This window comes from Hevea brasiliensis, chromosome 2 (assembly GCF_030052815.1).
Source record: "Hevea brasiliensis isolate MT/VB/25A 57/8 chromosome 2, ASM3005281v1, whole genome shotgun sequence".
Taxonomy (NCBI): domain Eukaryota; kingdom Viridiplantae; phylum Streptophyta; class Magnoliopsida; order Malpighiales; family Euphorbiaceae; genus Hevea; species Hevea brasiliensis.
The window spans coordinates 3,972,089-3,992,543 of NC_079494.1; the positions used below are offsets into that span (position 1 = coordinate 3,972,089).

At 33.9% G+C, this 20,455-nt stretch overlaps 2 protein-coding genes, 1 long non-coding RNA gene and 1 pseudogene across 6 annotated transcripts; 3 read left to right on the forward strand and 1 right to left on the reverse strand.

Moving 5' to 3' along the window:
• Window positions 1-4,985: 4,985 nt before the first annotated feature.
• Window positions 4,986-9,597, forward strand: LOC110638116 (uncharacterized). 3 transcript variants are annotated; one of them, XM_058132685.1, is made up of 7 exons: window positions 4,986-5,372; window positions 5,455-5,562; window positions 5,662-5,792; window positions 5,933-6,033; window positions 6,233-6,292; window positions 8,608-8,728; window positions 9,075-9,597. In XM_058132685.1, exons 1-6 carry the CDS (start codon window positions 5,048-5,050, stop codon window positions 8,714-8,716), a joined length of 834 nt encoding a protein of 277 aa, XP_057988668.1. In that variant the 5' UTR covers window positions 4,986-5,047; the 3' UTR covers window positions 8,717-8,728; window positions 9,075-9,597. The 3 variants fall into 3 exon arrangements, 2 of the variants coding, with proteins under 2 accessions (XP_057988668.1, XP_057988671.1); XR_009142667.1 differs by having other exon boundaries at window positions 4,987-5,372; window positions 8,615-8,728; XM_058132688.1 differs by lacking the exon at window positions 8,608-8,728 and having other exon boundaries at window positions 4,990-5,372.
• A 616-nt stretch (window positions 9,598-10,213) lies between these two features.
• LOC110638117 (uncharacterized) lies at window positions 10,214-11,847 on the reverse strand (annotated as a pseudogene).
• LOC131171970 (uncharacterized) lies at window positions 11,074-11,794 on the forward strand. Its single transcript, XR_009142668.1, has 2 exons — window positions 11,074-11,219; window positions 11,313-11,794. It is a non-coding gene; the product is annotated as an uncharacterized LOC131171970 (long non-coding RNA).
• A 2,899-nt stretch (window positions 11,848-14,746) lies between the features above and the next one.
• LOC110638087 (DUF21 domain-containing protein At1g47330) lies at window positions 14,747-20,312 on the forward strand. Of its 2 annotated transcripts, XM_021788520.2 has the most exons (12): window positions 14,747-15,027; window positions 15,554-15,630; window positions 15,737-15,820; window positions 15,924-16,037; window positions 16,179-16,265; window positions 16,451-16,590; window positions 16,683-16,770; window positions 17,777-17,850; window positions 18,039-18,226; window positions 18,676-18,941; window positions 19,327-19,373; window positions 19,922-20,312. In XM_021788520.2, exons 1-12 carry the CDS (start codon window positions 14,850-14,852, stop codon window positions 20,136-20,138), a joined length of 1,560 nt encoding a protein of 519 aa, XP_021644212.2. In that variant the 5' UTR covers window positions 14,747-14,849; the 3' UTR covers window positions 20,139-20,312. The 2 variants fall into 2 exon arrangements, with proteins under 2 accessions (XP_021644212.2, XP_057988690.1); XM_058132707.1 differs by lacking the exons at window positions 15,737-15,820; window positions 15,924-16,037.
• Window positions 20,313-20,455: the final 143 nt, after the last annotated feature.

The window sequence follows — 20,455 nt, forward strand, 5'->3', positions numbered from 1 at the left end:
TTTAATCGATTAAAAAGTAGTTTAATCTCAAATTTTATTTTAATCTCAAATGTACAAATTGCAGTATTGAAATCAAATGCAATTTTGAAATCAAACAGATTTCCTGCACATAAATTGTAATTTTGAAATTAAATATATGTCCCAAAGGCCACATTAAATGTAACACCCCTGATTTTTTATATATTATTATTGGGCTTCGTGTAGGTATCCTCAATTCGCGAAATTAAAGTCTCGAATTGGATCGAGGTTTTGGCTACCCCACCATTGTCGGGCATCGGCCGTTCGAAGTCGGAATCGGCAAAGGTAAACCCGAACCTTGCTTTTTCGTAATTTTCTAGTGCTTAAATAGGATTAAAAATTCATAAAATATTCGTGGTAGCTTAGAAAATTACGATTCTTTTTGCAATAGCTTAGTAATATTGCTAAGGACCGCGGGGCAAAGTTTTATAATTTTTAGAGCTTGTTTGGGCAATTTTTGCAAAAATGATCAATTATAATGACTAAATTGAAATTTTTCCATATTGTGATGAATGATTGATTTGATGGGCCCAGGATGGGCTGTGTGATGTGATTGAGTTGTGGATATATGGATTGTGGATATAGAAGTGTGTTTTGAGCCCTTTGCAGTTGGGTAGGTCCTAGGTATAGGGAGACTCGATTTTCTGCATGACTTAGGGCGATTTGGTCTTTTCTTTATTTGTATTGAGTCATTTGTGTTAAATAAATGTAATGTAATTGTCTCTTCCTCCGCCAGATTGTCGTCAAGTCTGTGAGTAAAATATTATTTTTAATTATATTTTCTATTTTATTATATGTTCTGCCCATGCATCACTTATATGCATATATTTATGTAGTTAAACTCTAGGCACGATTTATGTTGCATTCATAAAATGTGCCATGAGTGTTGTTGTGGTAATTTGGAGCGCAGCGTGCGTTGGCGTGCGTGTGATGTGGTGTGGACTATGGATAGGTAGTCACGGCTTGAGTTCTTCGGGACGTTCCTTCGAGGGGTAGTCACGGCTTGAGTTCTTCTGGGACCTCGATTTGGTTTATTAAGCGAAAGTCCGCTTGAGTTCTTGTTGGATCTAAGAGAGTATAGGATCGGCTCCCAATATATTATGATTGATGCTACGAGTGCGTGAGTGCTCCAAATTACCTTTTTGATGCTATGATGTGAATATGATGTTGATGTTGCATTTCACGCCACAGGGTTCATTAGTTACAGATAGTTATAGAGATTATGGTTAAAATTGATATTTTACTCTCTGAGTCGAACGCTCACTCCTGTTCAAAAATTTTTACAGCCACGGAGGATATTTTTGAGGTTAACTCGCTTTCTCTCGCAGGTCGATTACTACTGTTTGTATAAACTTGTTAAATCTTAGAATTTCCGCATGTGTTAGAAATGTTTATTTGATTTGGGTCTGTAAACTAAATTATTATTTTTGGACCTATAAACTTAAATGTGCTATGCATGTTTGATGTATTGGATGAGGGAGCTGAGCTCCCATTTATTTTATGTTGATGAGTATGTGGAGGGTGAGCTGAGCTCCCCAATTGACTATATATTGTGTTTACAGTCGGGTGAGTGAAAACTCCCGTTGGAAAGTCCATTTTATGGCGGACTCTGTCGTTTGTTTTCTTGAATTTGGGCCCAATGGGCCTTAGAATTGGGTAAATGAGCAGTTAAGGCTTACTACAGGCCTCGGGGCTTTAGGTCGCCTGTCCTAGTCTTCGGCCCATAGGTTGGGTCGTGACAAATGTGGTATCAGGCCGGACTCCTCCGATGCAGTGGGTGCGAGGACGCCCCGTTGGTGGGTTGTAACTGTGGGGACGGCGATACGACGCTGCAGTGCCGTCCCACATCGGAAATGGGAGAAGGGAATCTGGGCCATATATGTGGGGGTCAGCCTAAACTGGTCAGCGCGCTTTTGGGAGCGAAACCTCCCAAGGGACAAATCCGTGAGGCCCACGGGCCAAAGCGGACAATACTGACTGGGCTGGGTTGGGTCGTTACATTAAAATATACATTAGATAATACTAGAAGAAGCTATTTGTGATTCTAATTTCATACATAAATCATCCTTTATTCATAGATTATATAAAAAGGCTAATAAATCGATCCAGCTGGAGCTCATTCGTCCGAACTTAGAATTAGACAGCTCGTCCATCCAAACTCAAAGCGAGGCAGAGTTCTCCTATCCTAGCTTAATACTAGATAGAATTCATCCATCCGATCTCAAAGATCAATATCGAGCTCTGAGTAAAGCCCAAAGAGCGTTCCGATATTAGACAATAATGGAGAGATCGGTATTATCTTTAAACTCAGACTAAACGGAGATCGTGCTACCAATCATGTCACTGATTAATTCATAGCATAATTTAATGATGATTACCATTACAACTTAAATAAATAATCGGCAATAATCTGATCAAGATTTTATTCCAATTACTATAAAAATAAGATAAAGTTTCAGAAAAGTATGCAAACAATACTCTCATTCCTATTATACTAAATACTCAATTTATAATTCAATTACTAACTTGAACATTGGAATAGTTGTCAACCACCACCGAACCTCACCAATTTTTTGATATTCAGGAGACCTTCAATCCTACTAAATCCAGTATCCAAGAAATCCACGGCAACACCAATAAACTTGCTCAATCATGGTGAAGAAGAGTTTGACTTCAATCATCCAGTTCCTTACCAAGAATACGTCTTCATTTATCTCACTTCTCAATTGCAAACTTCATGAAGTTGAAGAAGGAAAATATGATAGTTTCTTTATAATTTTTTTTCCTTTTCTTTTTTTCTTTATAATTTTTTTCTTCTTATTTAAGAGAATATTAAGATTATAGAATTATGCATATTATTATTATTTTTTTTAATTAGAATTCAGACTCATTAATAAATTTTTTAAAAATTTAATGTATAACAACTGAAAAAAAAATAATCATATATAAACTCGATTTATTATATTTATCACAATATATAATATATAATATTAAAACATATATATTTCACATAATTTATATAAATTTTTCATATTATAAACCTCATGGAGTTGAAGCTTCATAAAAAATGGACTTAATTTTTCATATAATTATGGATTTAATTTTTTATTATTTATATAAAATTTTTTTTATTATTTTTGCTGTGATAGTGGATTCTGAAAATTACACTGCTAGGTAATACGGTGCGCATAAAATGGGAATCATGCGCACGAATTGATTCACTGGCATTTTTGACTTCTCCACTAAGTTAAAAGAAAAAAAAAAAAAAAAAAGAGTCATTTTTCCAAGATGTGATTCTCGAGCGATTCCCCTCCACTAGCACATAATCACAATATTCACATTTATAGACAACGACTCATCTCCATCACAATTTCTTAATCCAAAAATACAATGTGATGGATCATGCGGCCAAATTCAATGTTTTTAGAGTATGTGTTCTCTCTCACATTGAGATGAGACTCTCTACATAATATGTAGAATAAATGTACAAATATAAGATAGAAAAAATAATTTAGATCTAGTTTCGTCTTAAAAATTAGCTATAAAAAATAAAATTTATCCAATATATTATATTTAATATAAAGTTTTCATTCTAATTCATGCTTAAATATAAATATTTGAATAACTAAATATATTTATAGACTCTGATATCATTTTAATATTATTTATAAACTCTAATCATCCTCAAATTATACAATATAAAAATACATTTTTAAAATATTTAATTATTTTGTTTAAATAATATTAAAAAATAATTTTTGTTAATATTAAAATATTATTTTTATATTGTATAATTAATTAATTAATTTGTTTATATATCAAATAATTTATTTAAATAAATTATTTAATATTTAATATTTTTTTAATAATAAAATATTATTTTTTATAGTGTATAAATAATAAATAAAAATATTTTTTTATTATTTAATATTATTAATTGGAATAGTAATAATTTTTAATTTTAATTAATTACATAAAAATATAAAAATATTTTTATATTAAATAATTAAATAATTATAATTTTTGTTAATTGAGCTAATTTGAGCATAAATTAAAATTTATAGGTTAAATTGAATTAAAAGTTAAAAATGAATTAAATTGAACCTCCTCGAGAAATACATGAGCAAAATGAACCTTATTACATTATATATATATATATATATATATATATATATATATATATATATATATATATATATATATATATATAGAGAGAGAGACAGACTTTTATTTTTATATAATTTAAAAAAATATAATTAATATAATTAAAATAGTATTTTTTTAATTTATTAAATACTAAATAATTTATATTACTGGATTATCCATAAAGATACTGAATTTTATTTTTAATGCATATTAAATGGGTGCACACTAATAAATTAATAAATAAATTGTTATTTAAAAAAGTAATTTATAAATTATGATAGGTGATACACAATTTATAATATATATATTCAGTCTTATATATTTTATATTATGTTATTTGTATGTGAAAAATATTTTATTGTTGTATAACTATGGGATTTGATTAAAATTTTATAAATAAATAAAATAATAAATAATTAAATTTATATATTTAAAAAATACTACTTATAAAATAATGTTATAATAATAAATTTTTCATAATAAATTTTATTTTTATAATTTTTTATTTTTATTAACTTAATTTAAAAATTATAAGTGTATATATAACATGCATATTATAAAAAATAAAAAATTATTATATAATAATAATAATAATTAATATAATAATATTATATAAAAAATATATAAAAATATTAAATTATAAATATATTCAATAAATACAGAAAACATATAATGCACTTGAAAAACTAATATAAATTAAATGAGTGACAGCTAACAAATTAATAAATAGATTGTTATTTAAAAAAATATTTTATAATTAATGATATATGATATGTAGTTTATAAAAAAAAAATTATAAATTTGTGTGTGAAAAATATTTTATTGCGGTATTACCACGGGTCCGATTAAAATTTTATGGCTCCGCCCTCCAATTTACCAACCAATGGAGAATAGATGTGGAGCACCCAAAAAGGCCGCGCCAAATCCCAACATAGATAACGGGTTCAAAGTTCCGAGTTTCAGCATGACACCGTTGCTCCGGTTCACCTCCAACTTTAGCTCCACTCGCTCTTTTATGTTACCATTCCCTTCCCCTTCGAAACCTCCAATCTCAAAGCAAAAACTACTCACGAAGCGCCAGGAAAATCACCTCTATCTTACATCTCGAATCAGCATCTCTCGGAGAGACGCTGCTTTGCTCTCGTTCCTCACTCTTGCCCCTTTCCTCTCGCAACCTGCTCCTGCTACTGCATTTTCCATCGGCATTTGTACGCGCCACTAAATTTTGAGTTTATTTAATAAACTTTGGCTAATTGCTCCAGAAACCCTAATTTCTTAGTGGTTACGCAGCAGGACCCAAGGACTGGCTTAAGGAGCAAAAGAAGAAGGCCTCGAAGTTCCTCTTGGCACCTATCGATGCCTCCCGAGAAATCCTTCGCTCTGCCTATCTCTTACTCAGTGCGTTTTTTTTCCCCGGCCAATCTCTCTCCCTCTCTGCTCCTTATGGGTTAATTGCTTTAATTGGTGCTAACTTTTTTCTTTTTCCTTCACTGACAGCGACTAGTGAAGTGGAGTATACGACTAAGGAATTGGAGGAATTTCAAAGGCTGTTGAGATCTGCTGCCAGGGACTGTATTCCGCAAGAAAGGAATTCGTTTGTTGCGTTTCAGGCCAATACAGGAGTTGAGGTATATATTTGCGTAGCATTTAAAATCAAGCGGAGGATCAAGGAAATATATGATTGCAGTTTTATAAGAAAAGAGAAACAAATTCGCTATATTCGAATTAAAAGTTACTTTTAGGTTAATGAGGTTATAATGATGCACAGGTTTGCACTTTCCGGTTGATTGTGAAAAATGCATCTTCTTTGCTTGATAAAGAGGATCCTGCAAAGTTGGAAGCTGAAGCTATGCTAAATGATCTTATAAGGTAATGAACCTCCCTTTTTTATAATATTTTCCTTAAAAGGGGTGTTGCAGGCCTTTCCAAGAGTATTGCAAGGAAGGGTAAAATTATCAGCTAGGAGCTTTTTTTTTTGTTAGACGCAAAGTGAGCCTAGAGAAATTATGATCTTATATAATGTATGATTTATGATGGTTTGCACATATCTTATATTTTTGTACTGCAGATCTTTCACTTCTCTTAATGGTCTGGCGAATGAAACTGACATTCAAGTTACTTCCAACAGGTATATCTCTCAAATTAAGTCATGCAAGAACCATGTGTGTCTCTATTTCTGTCTCCATCTTACTCCACCTTCCAAGCAAAATGATTGTGACAAGGCTTTGTTTTCTACTTGGAGAAGTCTATTTTCATCAATCTGAATTTCTTACTAATGATAAAAATGTTCTTATAAAAAATGGTTCTTCTCACTACTTATCAAATTTTCCAAGAAGTGAAGTATTAGAATGTGTTTCCTTTAGTTTTCTTGGTTATTGTCAATGTCTTAATTTCCAAAGCAACAAGGACACGGTTTAAAACAGGCTTTCTTGTCAACATTTTGCTACATGAATGTTTAGGTTAGATTTTAGAAAGGTAAGTTTCTTGCTTAAGTTAGATAAAAGTTGGATTTTTTTTTTTGGTTGGACGGGGGGGAGTTGTGGTGGCCGGGAAGGGGGGAGCACAAACTGAGTAAGGAGTAGATGAATTCTGTTAATAGACTATATCTGGATCCAATTACCTGAAATTTAACATTTTAAATTTTATGATTTTTTTTTAGTCCAAGGAAATTTGAGAAAGAAAATATTTGGTTTTAATTCAATATGGCAGTGAGTTTACTTTGGAAAAGTCAGATGAATTGCATATCTTTCAGTTCTCTGCTCCTAAATTTTGGGGGAGTTGGGGGGTTGGGGAGGGGGGGGGTGTGTGGTGTGGGGTGTTGGGGGAGGGATCTAGGCTCTTAAATCTGTGAGAGCAAAAATATACTTGTATAAAATAATTACCATGAAATCTAAATAAAACATTTACATTTAGGAAAATAACAAAATCTTTTATTTAATAGAGATTAATGTTAATAATTGCAAATAAAAAGAAAGTTATATTCTCCATGTGTCAACTAAAATAATAACTGTAAAATAAAATATTTATCGACAATCTACCTATGTTAGATATTTAAATTGTTCATGGACTTTTTCTTGACATCAAATGAATTTGTATAATTGAATAATATCAAATTTTCTAGCAATATCTTTCTTAATGCAAGTTATCAATGAGTTGCAAAATAGTCTTCCAACTAAAGAAATTATACCTTTTATTATGAGGGGATGAAATATATATATGTATATATATTTCAAATTATGAGGGGCAATTACTTGTAAACCGTAGTCTTTTTTTATAACATATAATATCTATTAAAGGGTTTTCAAAAATGTTTGGGTTGTTGGGGGTGGGGGGCAGGAGAAGCAGCCACCCCCAGCCCACCAGAGATTCGTCTGATGTGGTCTTGGATTACAGATCGTGTCGTTGGATAAAGGCAAACAAAATGGGATTTGGATTTATTCTTTCCCCTACCTATTATGCCTAACTGTGAGCTCTCTGACAGAGCTCTAACCTTGCAAACTCAATGAGGGAGCTAGCAACCTTTGCAAAAGAAAAAAAATTATGATATGAAATTTTCCACACTTTACTCAGATTGGAAATATAGGTATACATGTTGGAAGAACATAATTAAAAACTAGAAGTTATACAGGATTGGCTTAATCTACTACTATAATTCTGGGATTGAAAACAATAAATTACTGGTAAAGTTTTGTGATTACGGAACCCATTATCCTGCATAATATCTTCCCTGATCACGTTTGTTTTCCTATTCCATTGAGCCGACTTGCTTTCCCTACTTTATTTAGTTGGACATCCAGCATCTTTCCACTTGGTCATCCAACCTCCTCTCACTTGGTCATCTGACCTCCTTTTTCTCGGTTGACCTCGCTTCAAGCCCATCGATTAGTCTCCCTTGCTAGGTCTGTATTAAACCTCCTTCCGGTCAATCATCCAACCTCCTTTCACTTGGTTGACCTCCCTTCAGCTCAGTTGATCGGTCTCCCATGCTAGGTCTATATCGCCACCACAATTTCAGTGGCACAAATTGTGAGGGGAATGAAATTTTGGAGAAAGATCTTATTAGATTGCCTCTTTTTTGAATGAGGTTGTTTTTGCTATACCTTAACTTTTTGTACATCATTAAATTAGGAGTCAAAAAAAAAAAAGATGATTAAGTTAGCTAGTTCTTGTTCATTGTTCAACTATGAATTGGGATTTGGGAGCATTAAAGTTTTCTTAATTTCACAGACATTGTACACCAAGTTGTATATGTTATTTTGGTAATTTTTTCCTTAATGCTGTTTTTTCTTTATTTTCAAACTTTTGACATGTGATATTCACGTATGCTTCTTGAGTGAGTGTCAATTGTACATGTTAATTCCAATCCATAATTAAACGAAACAACAAAATAATATTATTTAGTGAAAATGTGAAAGAAATGATTTAGAAGGAAGCTTCTTGAAGCTTGCAGATGCATGGACATGGCCACTTCTTGGAAAACCGAGCATTGTATGGCTACATAAGGAGTCATTTGCATGGCTCAAAGAGCAGGAAGTTCTCAAGATTGAGTTGATCAAGCGAGGGGGTAAGTGAGCGAGTGACCAAATCTCATAGGTAGGAAAGCTAAGTTGTGTGAGTATTTTGTGAGAGAATGCTTGGAGAGCAATAATTCATGAGGGTAAACACCATTAGGGGTATTGGATAAAAGGGTTTGTGAGTGACTGTGTGATTAGTGGTTGTAATAATTTTCCTCTTATTAGTGGATTGATTTATGGAGTAGGCAAATTGCCGAACCACTTAAATTTTGTGTTCCGATTATTTTGTTATTGTGAGTATATTTTTCACAACAGTATACACGAATTCACTCCATATACCTTCTAAGAATCTCCTAATATGCCTCTTCAACTGTCCCTTTCTTCCCTGTTTTGCAGAAAGAAGGTAGCTGATGCACTCACGAATACCATATCTTCACTAAACAAATTTGAGCTGGGTGTGAAGGACTGCCTTTAAGTTTGGTCAATTACTTTATTTAATCCCAGAATCAAAGTAAAACTTTCAGGCGTATGCTGTGCTTGAAGATCTTGCAAAAGCTTCTTCCCCCCACACAACCCCCCCAACCCCCCTCTCCCTCTCTCTTGTTGTGCGTGTTTCCACACTATTTTGCCCAATTTTAGTACAGGCAGGGTACCTGTATTTTAGGGTCTGATTGGAATGAAGTCTAGTTCAGGTTTAGCTCTTATGTTATGTGCAGTTTGCTTTTCCTTAGTTTGTTGCATTAGGTTCTTACATATGCAAATTGTGGAATTTGTGACATAAACACGGAAAGCTTGCTCTCTCTCTCTCTCTCTCTCTCTCCCCCAAGAAAAATATTTTTCCATGTTGTTTCTGGATTAGTTAAACATTCTGCATCTGTCCTATCGTTCCAATGATTAAATTTTTGCACCCCTTTTAGAATTGCAGAGTTGCTTTGCTTAATGTTGACCATGGATGATAGCTTACTTGATATTTTAGATTTTCCATTAATGAAATCTGCCAATTAGTAATGCCATCGTTTTTTAGTATAAAGGAAAAGCTATTCTACAGATCATGTGTTTTGAAACTCACTGGTTTAAATATATATCCTTTTCTAGTTACTTGGTTATTATGGTATGTCTGCTTGTTGAAAATTCATGTATAAACAATTATCTAACTTTCTTATGTACTAATAACAATTGAAAAAGGTAATACAATGAATAAAGGTATGAGCAACTTTTCTGGCATGGTATCCTGCAACTATTTGAGGAAGTTGCCTAGTTTTGTTTTCTAGTTATATATTTTTAATGGAGTATATGCAATGCATCAAAGTCACGAATTTGAGGTTCTTGAATAAGTGTCATCCTGTGTTCATTAACAGACTCTTTTCTGGCTGATGCCAATTCTGTGTGATGCTTCCTTCTTATGAATGGTGATATAGTGCTTCAGTCTCGTGCCTGCTTGAACTGTTGTTCAAAATTAACAGCTGTCAGTAGTAGATATATACTTTCTGAGTACATTGTTTGGATCATATGGTCAAAAGATGCAAGGAGAAATTAATGCTGGGTGGATTCCTGGACATCATGTTCCATGTGGTTTTGGCTTTTATATATGGATAGGATCAAAAGAAAACTTCTGCTGGATTAGACCAAGCATAGCCCCTGTTTAGCCAGGAGTGGGAAATGTGGCTGTGTGTGTGTGATACGAGTATCCTTTTTCTTTTCTCTTCAGCTGTCCCCTGCTAAAATGGATCCTTTTTTCCTAAAAGAAATTATTTGTGCAAATGTGTTTGTTGGGGATGAAATCTGATGTATGCTAGCATATAGTTAGGAGTTGCTTGGAGAACTAAACACAGCTTAAATGCAGTTTGCATTCCTTTGATTCTACAAACAATGACACGTACATTCATTCTATATTTGGGGGCTGGAACTTGTAATATCTGCAATATTTTCAAATGACTCTTTCTCTTGATTGGGCACACTGGAAGCCTGTACCAAGTACAAGTGACAACAAGGTTTTCCGTTTTCTGGATGGGTCTGCATTGATCTTGGCAAGATGCAGAGCGTGTTGAACAGATTTAGCAGATTGTCCAAGAGCCCAAAATGAGCATCAGGGTCACCGGTCTGTGAAAGCTTGACATGGGAAAACCCTAGAGATGGCAGCAGATGATCAGGCGAATTGCAGTAAAAGTGGAAGATGGAACTGGATAGAGTGGTGGATGGTTTATGCATGAAATCTGCCAAGAGAACTGTGTGGGCAAGGGCACACTTCTCAGCTATGATCTTCAGTACTTGCATGGGGTGGGAGTGAGAAAGGTAGTAGAGGATACCTTCTGGAACCCAGACTGTGTTCTTCTCTGATACAAACCCTGATATCTGTAGTTTTTTGAGCCGGTCATTATTTCTGATGCCAGCTGCTACTCTATTTAGTGATTTTGCTATCATTTTTGGATGCTTGTATTCATCAATGGATCCCATTGCTGCCTCTAGAAGAATGGCTTTCACTTCAAAGACTTCAGAAAAATCAACTTCAAAGACACTGCTTTCCTTTAAGCAGCTTAGACGGTATGCCCTTGTATCCATTCCCAATGTATAATATGCATAATATGTTATTACCTGAACTTCTAATAATAATTAATGTTGCTGAACTTTGAACAGGAAAGTATCAGGGCCAGCTTAAGACAACACAACCATTGATAGTGTGAGCTTTCCAAATCAGAAATTTAATTGGCAGGTTTGGTTTCAAATATCTGTATTATTTGGAACATATTAAGAAATGTGCTTAGTAGGGACCAACCTGCACCAAGGAGAACAACCTGTGCTTCGCCATTGAAGGAATTGAGAGCAGTCTCAAGTTTTTAATCAAACCAGAGGTTTCGAATGGCGAGAAGCACTCCTGAAATATCTTGTGCATTTTTGAGGCAATCATTCTTTATCTTCTCATGAAAGTTTTTGAGGTATGTCTCTCCTGCTAGTAAGTCTGCAAGTGGGTCATGGATCACATGTCTCCACAAGGCTCTTCCAGCTGCTGTTTGGCGTGCTGACTGTAATCCCATTCACTTTGAATTGTTGTGTGGAGCTCTTTAGCCGTTTCATTATATAATAAATGTGGAAGCTTTAGCTCTAGCCATTTCGGTTCTTCCTGCGAGCCATTTTCTTGGTCTGACATGTTTCTGGATTTGCAGAGAAACATGAATAGTAATGGAAGATAGTAGAATGGGAGAGCAAGTGATATACTGATATGTAAGTGGAAGGGTTTATGGGAGGAATCAGGCGTTGTTGCAAGAGAGAAGAAAAGAGAGGAACACGTATAACCAACGTTTTGAGAATCAAGCAAAATCGTATCCAGCTTCTCTGCCTAGAGAAAAAGGAAGGCAGCAATTTAGTCCACAGGGTACGACCACTTCTTTTGCACCCTTCCTTTTCTGCTGCCTCTTTCTGTTGAAACAAGACGCTGTGAATTTTGAATTGATCCCACTACGCACAACAATAGGACTTATTATCAGCTGTAGGTGGCTCTCAACCCCCGCATTGGACTTGGATTATAATAGTGAAGAACATTGCTTTGTCCAAACAAGTACTTGTTTGTCTTTGGGTCACTTATGGCAGTGATCAAGTCCTATTCCAGGAGTGCAGGTTCCAAGAGGGTTACATCGGCAATTGGGTGGTTCTGATTGAGACAAGGAGCCTATTTTAAATTTTAACCTGATAGAAGTAGACCCTGCTATTGGTTGGTTCAGAACCATAATTGGACTAGGGTAGGACCAGAACTGGTCAAACTCATGTTTGACGCGAACCATGAATGAACTGGAACCTTTCAGTTGGGTTTTGGGTCAAATTCGATTTTTTCATCTAAAAAATTAAAAATTTTTTTTAAAAAAATTAGACTATTGGATTTGAGTTAGACCGAATTGAACTAGATTGACTCGTAATCAAAATTGGAACCTTGAGAATTTAAGGGACAGTTCAGGTTCACCCTTTTGATGAACTATGAATCAATAGTTTCAGACTGGTTCGTATTAGAAACAGCCCAATGTCCGGGCCAAGATGGAAGGAACCCAATAGGCCGTTTGGATATTTCTTGGATATTAAGTTATTCACACATGCTATCCTTTGGCATGGGCCCGATATTGAGATGAAGCTTATATGTGTGCTCGTATAAGTTGCACAAGGAAATGTTAAATGTTTGTAGCTGCTATTTTCCGTTCTGTTTGCCATTATTTTCAAGAATGATTTCAGCCATGTCACTAAATTTATCATTTTTATATGGTCATTAAGCTTTAAATTTTTATTCTAATTTTATTGAAATGAAATATAATATTCTTGTAAACGTGACCAAATTATTTGTTAGAATTTGAAATTTTTTGATATTTGTTACTTTTTTTGTTATAAAAATAAAAGGCAAGTTATTCTACACTCTTCATTGAGAACATTGTGTCTGCATATTGGTCACTGTATCCTCTCGTGGTTTCGGAGACGGTGTCGGTGGTCATGGCCTTGTGCTTGGGGGGGATTCTTCTCGATGCTGGGTGCATGCTACTGCAAATATCTGACGGTGGAATTTTTATTTGTTATAATCATTGAATATATAATGATTTAATTATAATTATTAATTATGATAAAATTTAAAATTTTTTATAATTAATAATTATAATAAAATTATTATATATATATTAATTTTCTTATATAATTTTTCTTGATGGCAGTTAATAAACTCTTTACCATCTCAAACAACTGTCTAATTATTATTGTTGGGTTATGACTTTTTGAACTATGGATGAGTTATGAGTCAGACTCTTTTCATTCACTTTTTTTTTTTTTTGCACAAATCTAACTAATTTTAAATATTTAAAGGCAATCATTAATTAAATTTAAGCCCATACTCAAATTTGTATAAACAACATTCCTTTAGAATTAAAAGAAAAATATAGATATATTCATATGTTTAAAGATACAGGAACACTATAAAAAAAGAGAATTCCTTATCCGCGCCACGATTTTCTTGAAGTTGCGTTTAATACACTTCACTTTTATATACTTGGATACATCCACATCCGCCGCCAAACAAACTGCGTTGCCAGTTGCCACTCCCCGCTGCATAATCCACACTTTATCCCTTTGTTCTGTTTAAAATAATTCTTTTCATAGAGCGATAGAGGCTGGAAAGTGAGACTTAAATCTAATACCTATTAAATAGTGATATATTTTTAATTATTAAATAAAATAAATTAAATAATTATATTTTTATAAATAATTTTATTATTAAATTTATATGTTTTAAATAAATTTTAAAATTAATAATCTTATTTAAATTATACTCATAATTCAATAAAAAAAATAAAAGCTTATTAAAATTATAGCCATACATTGAGATTGATGTTAGGTAGGAATTTGTCTCAATATTCTCAATTATTTAAATCGAGCGATACAGATTATCTTACAGAAACGGATCTGTCATCTACGGCTACAATTCACGTGATCAAGCGGGAGATTCCGTATTCGCATCAAGCATCGGACCGGTAAGAATTTAAGAATTTTTGTTAAAGTGGGTCCAATGACTCCAACCCTACTCCTTGACACATTGTATATTTGATACTGCATATAGGTGAGAATCCATACCCTAAACAAAAAATAAAGGGTTAATTTATAATTTAATAAATAAATTATTTTTTGAAATTTATTTTATTAATAAGACATAGGAGTTTGAGTTGATGGAATATAAAAGAGTTTCGATAAAACTAAGAACGAGATTATTACAAAAATATCTTTGGATAATATGTTGCATTTTCATAATATATGAAAAAAATAATTAAATATAAATTAATAAGATCACAGAATTGCGTAAATGCATTATTCCTCATTTTATAAATGGGTCTTTCACGTTTAACTTTCGCTTTTATTGTATTAATTCTTTTTTAATAATTTAATTTTTTTAACTTAAATTAACTAGTTCAATTATAATTAATTAATTAATAATAATTTTAATAAAAATGATTTTATTAATAAAAATATTATAATTTTAAATATTCAAAATAAAAAAAGGTGGCCAACAGGACCACCAGAGGGAAAAAAGGGGCTGGCAAATTTCATTTTATCCTGCGAGTGATCAGACTGAGGGAATTAATTGAACTTCCAAAAGAACAAAAGGAGTGAAAAAGGTAATTTTCTCCTTCTCTGATAAACACACAGACACGGATGGCGAGTGACGTTGGCTGCTGTGGGACTGAGTTCTCCTTGTATGTGCTCATAATAATGGGGCTAGTGGTATTTGCTGGCCTCATGGCTGGCCTAACGCTGGGTCTCATGTCTTTAGGCCTCGTCGACCTTGAAGTCCTCAAGAATTCTGGTCGTCCTAAGGATCGAATACATGCCGGTACATACATATTCTCTCTTTCTCTTTTTCTATTCTATCTTACTGTTCTTGTTTTGCAATTAAGCTCGTTTCAGCTTCTGATTGTTGTGAATTGATGCTTAATACGGCTCTTTGTGTAGTGGCTATGCGTTGTAATTGTTCCTTTCCTTCGTTTAATGGCCTTGTTCAAAAAATTTGGGAGATGTTTGTATTTGTTTGTATAGTTCCTTTTCCAAATTTTGCAATCGAGTCAACTCACTGAGTTCCGAGTCTAAGCTTAGGTGGTTCTTCGATGGACAACAAGCTGGCACTCACAAGGTTCTTTATTGTATTTGTGTTATTATTTTATTATTCCATCATTTGGGTAGTTGGGGACTGGGGCTTGGGGTTACTCGGGCTCGACTACTGAGTTGACTCTCTAGCTGGCCGATTATTGTGCTGCCTTTGTTAACGAAAAGAAATTTACAGTTCACTGACTTATGATGGACTTTGAAGTTTGAACTATTTCAACTCTCAAGTGATCTGTGATGTGTTTTTTTTTTGACAGCTAAAATATTGCCAGTGGTAAAGAATCAGCATCTTCTGCTATGTACTCTGTTGATTGGCAACTCTTTAGCAATGGAGGTAAAAATGGATGGTTTTTTGTTTGCTTTGTGCAACAGTTCTTACTACTTGTCTCTCTAATTTTGTAAACTTCTTTTCTTCCATTGTCTCTTTCTCTCCCCTTTAGGCTCTTCCCATATTCTTGGACAAGATTGTGCCTCCTTGGGCTGCAATTCTGATATCAGTAACTCTCATACTAATGTTTGGAGAGGTAGATCATTATATTGTTTAAGCTTTGTTGAGTTGTTAGAAGCTATATGCTTTTTATACATGAAGAAGATTCTATATTTTTGTAATTGTTTATTCGATAATAGATATTGCCACAAGCAGTATGTACTCGTTATGGCTTGAAAGTCGGAGCAATAATGGCACCATTTGTTCGTGTTCTTGTTATGTTGTTCTACCCCATTTCTTATCCAATTAGTAAGGTATGCTCAATGTTTGATCCTATTTTTGCATTTATTATGTATGAGCCATGTTCTTGGCTAGCTGATTTGGCTCTTTTATTGTCCTCTTGGGTTTGAGTTTTATGGATTATTTTCATTATTACAAATCCATGTCTCATGCAGGTTCTGGATTGGATGTTGGGCAAAGGACATGCTGTCCTTTTACGGAGAGCAGAGCTCAAAACTTTTGTTAATTTTCATGGCAATGAGGTATTGAATTTAACTTAAACTATTTCCAAAATTTTCTAGTTTGGAATGTAAAGAAGTGAGTGATGTTAAGGGGGATATCCAACCTAGGGCTTTTGTTCCTTGCTCTAACATGCTTTCCTCACACTCCAGTCCAACCACTTCAGATTTTCATCTGAAATAGTGCACACATTTTTTTCATCATATAGGCAGGAAAAGGCGGGGATTTGACACATGATGAGACTACTATAATTACTGGGGCACTTGAATTGACTGAAAAGACAGCAAAAGATGCCATGACTCCCATATCGAAAGCATTTTCGCTTGATCTGGATGCAACTCTTAATTTGTGCGTTTGTGGATTCTTGTTAATTCTTGTAGCCATCTTTCACTCATTCTGATGTTTTAACCCTGCATTGTTTCTCTATCTGTGCAATGTAGGGACACATTGAATGCAATAATGACAAAGGGTCACAGTAGAGTCCCAGTTTATGCAGGAGATCCAAAAAATATAATTGGACTTATTCTGGTATATCATTTCTTTCTGTAGGGACTTATTCTGTATTCCCCTTTTTTTCTATCTGGTTGATAATATTTTGACTTTTATTTTTACAGCTACTGTGCTTACATAACAATTGTGATCATATCTTCTGTTTGTCTTCGATTGATTAATGGAATCTGAAATTTTCTTTTCTTTTTCTTGAACTTTTCCCCCTTCTTGTCAGTGTTCTGATATTGTTGATATATAACATGTACATATCACCTTAATATTGGACATAGAAAGAGGCATCCCCAGTGTTTGGCATACATACATATAATTGTCGAGACATAAATAAATGTTAAAAGCAAAGGGAAACCAGACAGGGAAATTAAATCTCATAAAAGGTTTTCGGTTTTCCATTTTGCCACAAAGTACATTAATTTTGATATGTATTTCTTTAAGTTCTCTCAATATAATTTGCAGTTGAGCTAGTGATTCCTCTAGGAGAAATAACTTTCTTGAAGTAATATACTGCTGTATAAAATTAATAATTTAGCAGTGCTTTGCTTAGAACTACAAGTTAGATATTAACTTGTGTAGGGTTCTTTTTCCTTATCATGTACGCATCACTCCTAACAATCATACTCTGAAGTTTTTGTATCCAATCTATGGTGTTAACTAAAAATAAAATTGGAAAAAAAAAAAAGGAAAAGAAAACTGGTCCAAGTTGAGGATCAATGCCATAAAATAACAGAAACCAATTTGGAGCTAAGTTTTAGTTGATTTCATCTGTTGTAATAAGATGCACGCAACATTTTACAAACATTATATCAAACTGAAGCAATGCATGCTGAAGAACACTTTTTACTTAAATTTTTCTTTTCCTCTTCTTCTTCCTTTATTTGTTTGGAAGAGCCGATGGGGGTGGTTCTGTAGCAAAAGCATGTTTCATGAACATAGTTCGTGTTTAACTTTAGGTGTTCATTTTATATTGGCGCTTTGTTTTCTTTATGCTTTTCACTTGAACAATTAGCTATCTATGTAACTTGTGCAGGTTAAAAATCTGTTATCAGTTGATCCAAAAGGTGCAGTTCCTCTAAGAAAAATGATCATTAGGAAAATTCCTCGGTATGTCAGTTACATTTTCTATGCTTCTCTTTACTGATGAGAAAATGACGTATGATTTAACTGGGTTATTGCTTGAAACATGAAGTTTGGTTGTAGCCTGGTGCCAATTGGTTGAATGAACTTCTTTATTCGTTGCTACCAGTAAGGTCCTTACTGATTCTTTTCTTGGTCTTGCATTCACTTTACAGGGTTTCAGAAGACATGCCTCTATACGACATTCTGAACGAATTTCAGAAAGGTCACAGCCACCTTGCTGTTGTATATAAAGATTTAAGTGCAAAAACAGACACATCAAGGAAAGGCAAAGACGGTCAACAGCTTGAATTTAAGGACAGCTGCAAGAAGCAGAGAGGCACAGAGACATCATTTAAGAAAGGTGAGGATGAAGAAACAGTAACAGAAGAAGGCTGTAAATGCTTTGTATGCAGTAACTATTTTTGGGTTAGATTTGAAAGCTGATTATTTAAAATAATATCTATATGTTGCCAAAAGTCTCAGAAAATTTTGCCTTGGTCAGTGATGTCCAGACCCTATTTCGTTGTCCTTAACTGATTAATATTGGGTCCTTAAGTACCTGAGTAAAAAAAAAAATTCACTTTAATACTGGTGGAATTAAAATTTCTGATTATTCTGTCCATCTTTACTATGGACTTCAAATTCAAAAAACTTCCATTTTCTTACTGGTAATACGGCTAATGCCTCAACTATAGCTTACTTATGACTATCAAAATTAGTACTGCAATATGAAACTAGCATATCTCGGTTCTTTTCTGTAGGATTATGATTTGTTTTTGCTGAAATAATCTTTTTAGTGGTAACCACCAGATGATAATTCGGTTGGGCCCACTGCTGCTGTCCAGAATATGAAGGCTGGTTTGGAGTCACGTGATTCTAAGACTGCTATCGGGAAGAGTGATGAAGGTCTACAGAGACAAAAGAGTCCACCACCTACTCCTGCCTTTAAGAAGCGTCACAGAGGTTGTTCATATTGCATTCTGGACATTGAGAATTCCCCCATTCCACAATTCCTATCCGGTGAGGAAGTTGTTGGTGTAATTACCATGGAGGATGTAATTGAAGAACTTCTTCAGGTAAAGATAAAATCTGTATTGCACAGCTTATTATATCCTGGCACATATAGGGAGCAAAAAACAAGGGTTTGGACCCATCAGTGTCCAGCTGTGCATATTGGTCTCCATAGAAACCTTCCTTAGGATGATGATGATATGATAGTGGCTGTTTTGATGATAAAATTTCATCTCCTTGAATACAGACCTGGTCAGGGATTTAGGTACAGCTTCAGTTTATTCTGCTAGAAAGGGGCATATGCTCCATACTCAAGCCAAATTTTATAGACACTGTTGCCTGTAGTTGCATACTTCTAGTAGTTGTGCCTTCGTTGAATATATGTATATATATATATATATTTTTTTTTTTTTCATGCTTATCTCATTCTGCTAACTTTTGTCTTTGCAGGAGGAAATATTGGATGAAACTGATGAGTATGTCAATATTCACAACAAGTAATGATTAAATCTCTCCTTATTCTGTTTTGTTGCACTTAATACATGAAATTTGGAGATCAATGGGTTTTTCATTTTGGCTTCATTTGGAATAAATCATATGCAAGAAAAAAATTGAATTGAATTTTCACACAATCATACAACTTTTCACCTGATTTCTATTTCTTTTAAAATGAATTCTTTTTTCAAGTTAAAAAAAAAATTGAATTCTTTCACTTATTATGTTTCCAACCATGCGAATTGACAAAAAAGAAATAAATTTAATTGAATTTTTGCAAATTTCTATTTTCCAAACTGGTTGTCTATTTCTGTAACAAGCTTTGTTGCACTTAAACGCTTTTTTAAGAAAAATGAGCAATTAATCATCAACATGAAGGAGCAAAGGCTCATTCATCTTTTTGCTAGACTGCAGGGGCAACTGAATCACTAAAATGTCCCTTCTGAGCAAATTGATGAGAGAATCTCTCTGCTCTCAATTCCTTAATATGCTGTGTTGCAATTCCATTGTAGGAATATGTAGGAAAATGACACATTTCATTGAAATGCAGAATAAAGATCAACATGCATGCATCTCAAGAGAAGGCTTCTAACTCAATATCACAGCCTTCTGTCTATGGCACCTCTGTCACAGGCAATGCAACACCAACATCCACATTATCCACAGGTCCAACACCGACTCTTTCCGTCTCAACTGGCACTTCGTTGGCTGGCTCACCACCTACTACAAATCAAGTTTCTGAAGGAGACTTGTTGAAAGATCAATGATACATTTAGTCATCATAGAACATTCAACATAGATCAAGTCACAAGGACATAGGTAGTAGGGATTAAATTACTTGGTCGTTGATCTATTGTATAAATATATCTTGTCACGGAAAATTCATGTGAACAATGTGGTTTGAGGGCTATAAGTATGTAAGGAAAAGGTTATTACTTTCATTTGTTTTTGAAAAATTTGTTCAAACAAACAATTACTTGAGGAGAGTAGCAACAGGCATACGGATACAAAAAAATTCTCCAGCTTGGGTAACACTCCCCATCATTGTTGACAAGGCATGAAGTCAAAAGGGCTAAGAGAACTA

Excerpts from the sequence above, each read along its gene's own strand:
- LOC110638087 (XM_021788520.2), top strand. The coding sequence starts at position 14,850 with ATGGCGAGTGACGTTGGCTGCTGTGGGACTGAGTTCTCCTTGTATGTG. Across the intron at positions 16,266-16,450 it reads TTAATTTTCATGGCAATGAG|GCAGGAAAAGGCGGGGATTT; the intron begins GTATTGAATTTA and ends TTCATCATATAG. Across the intron at positions 17,851-18,038 it reads ATCATTAGGAAAATTCCTCG|GGTTTCAGAAGACATGCCTC; the intron begins GTATGTCAGTTA and ends TTCACTTTACAG.
- LOC110638116 (XM_058132685.1), top strand. The coding sequence starts at position 5,048 with ATGGAGAATAGATGTGGAGCACCCAAAAAGGCCGCGCCAAATCCCAAC. Across the intron at positions 5,793-5,932 it reads AGGCCAATACAGGAGTTGAG|GTTTGCACTTTCCGGTTGAT; the intron begins GTATATATTTGC and ends AATGATGCACAG. Across the intron at positions 6,034-6,232 it reads ATGCTAAATGATCTTATAAG|ATCTTTCACTTCTCTTAATG; the intron begins GTAATGAACCTC and ends TTTGTACTGCAG.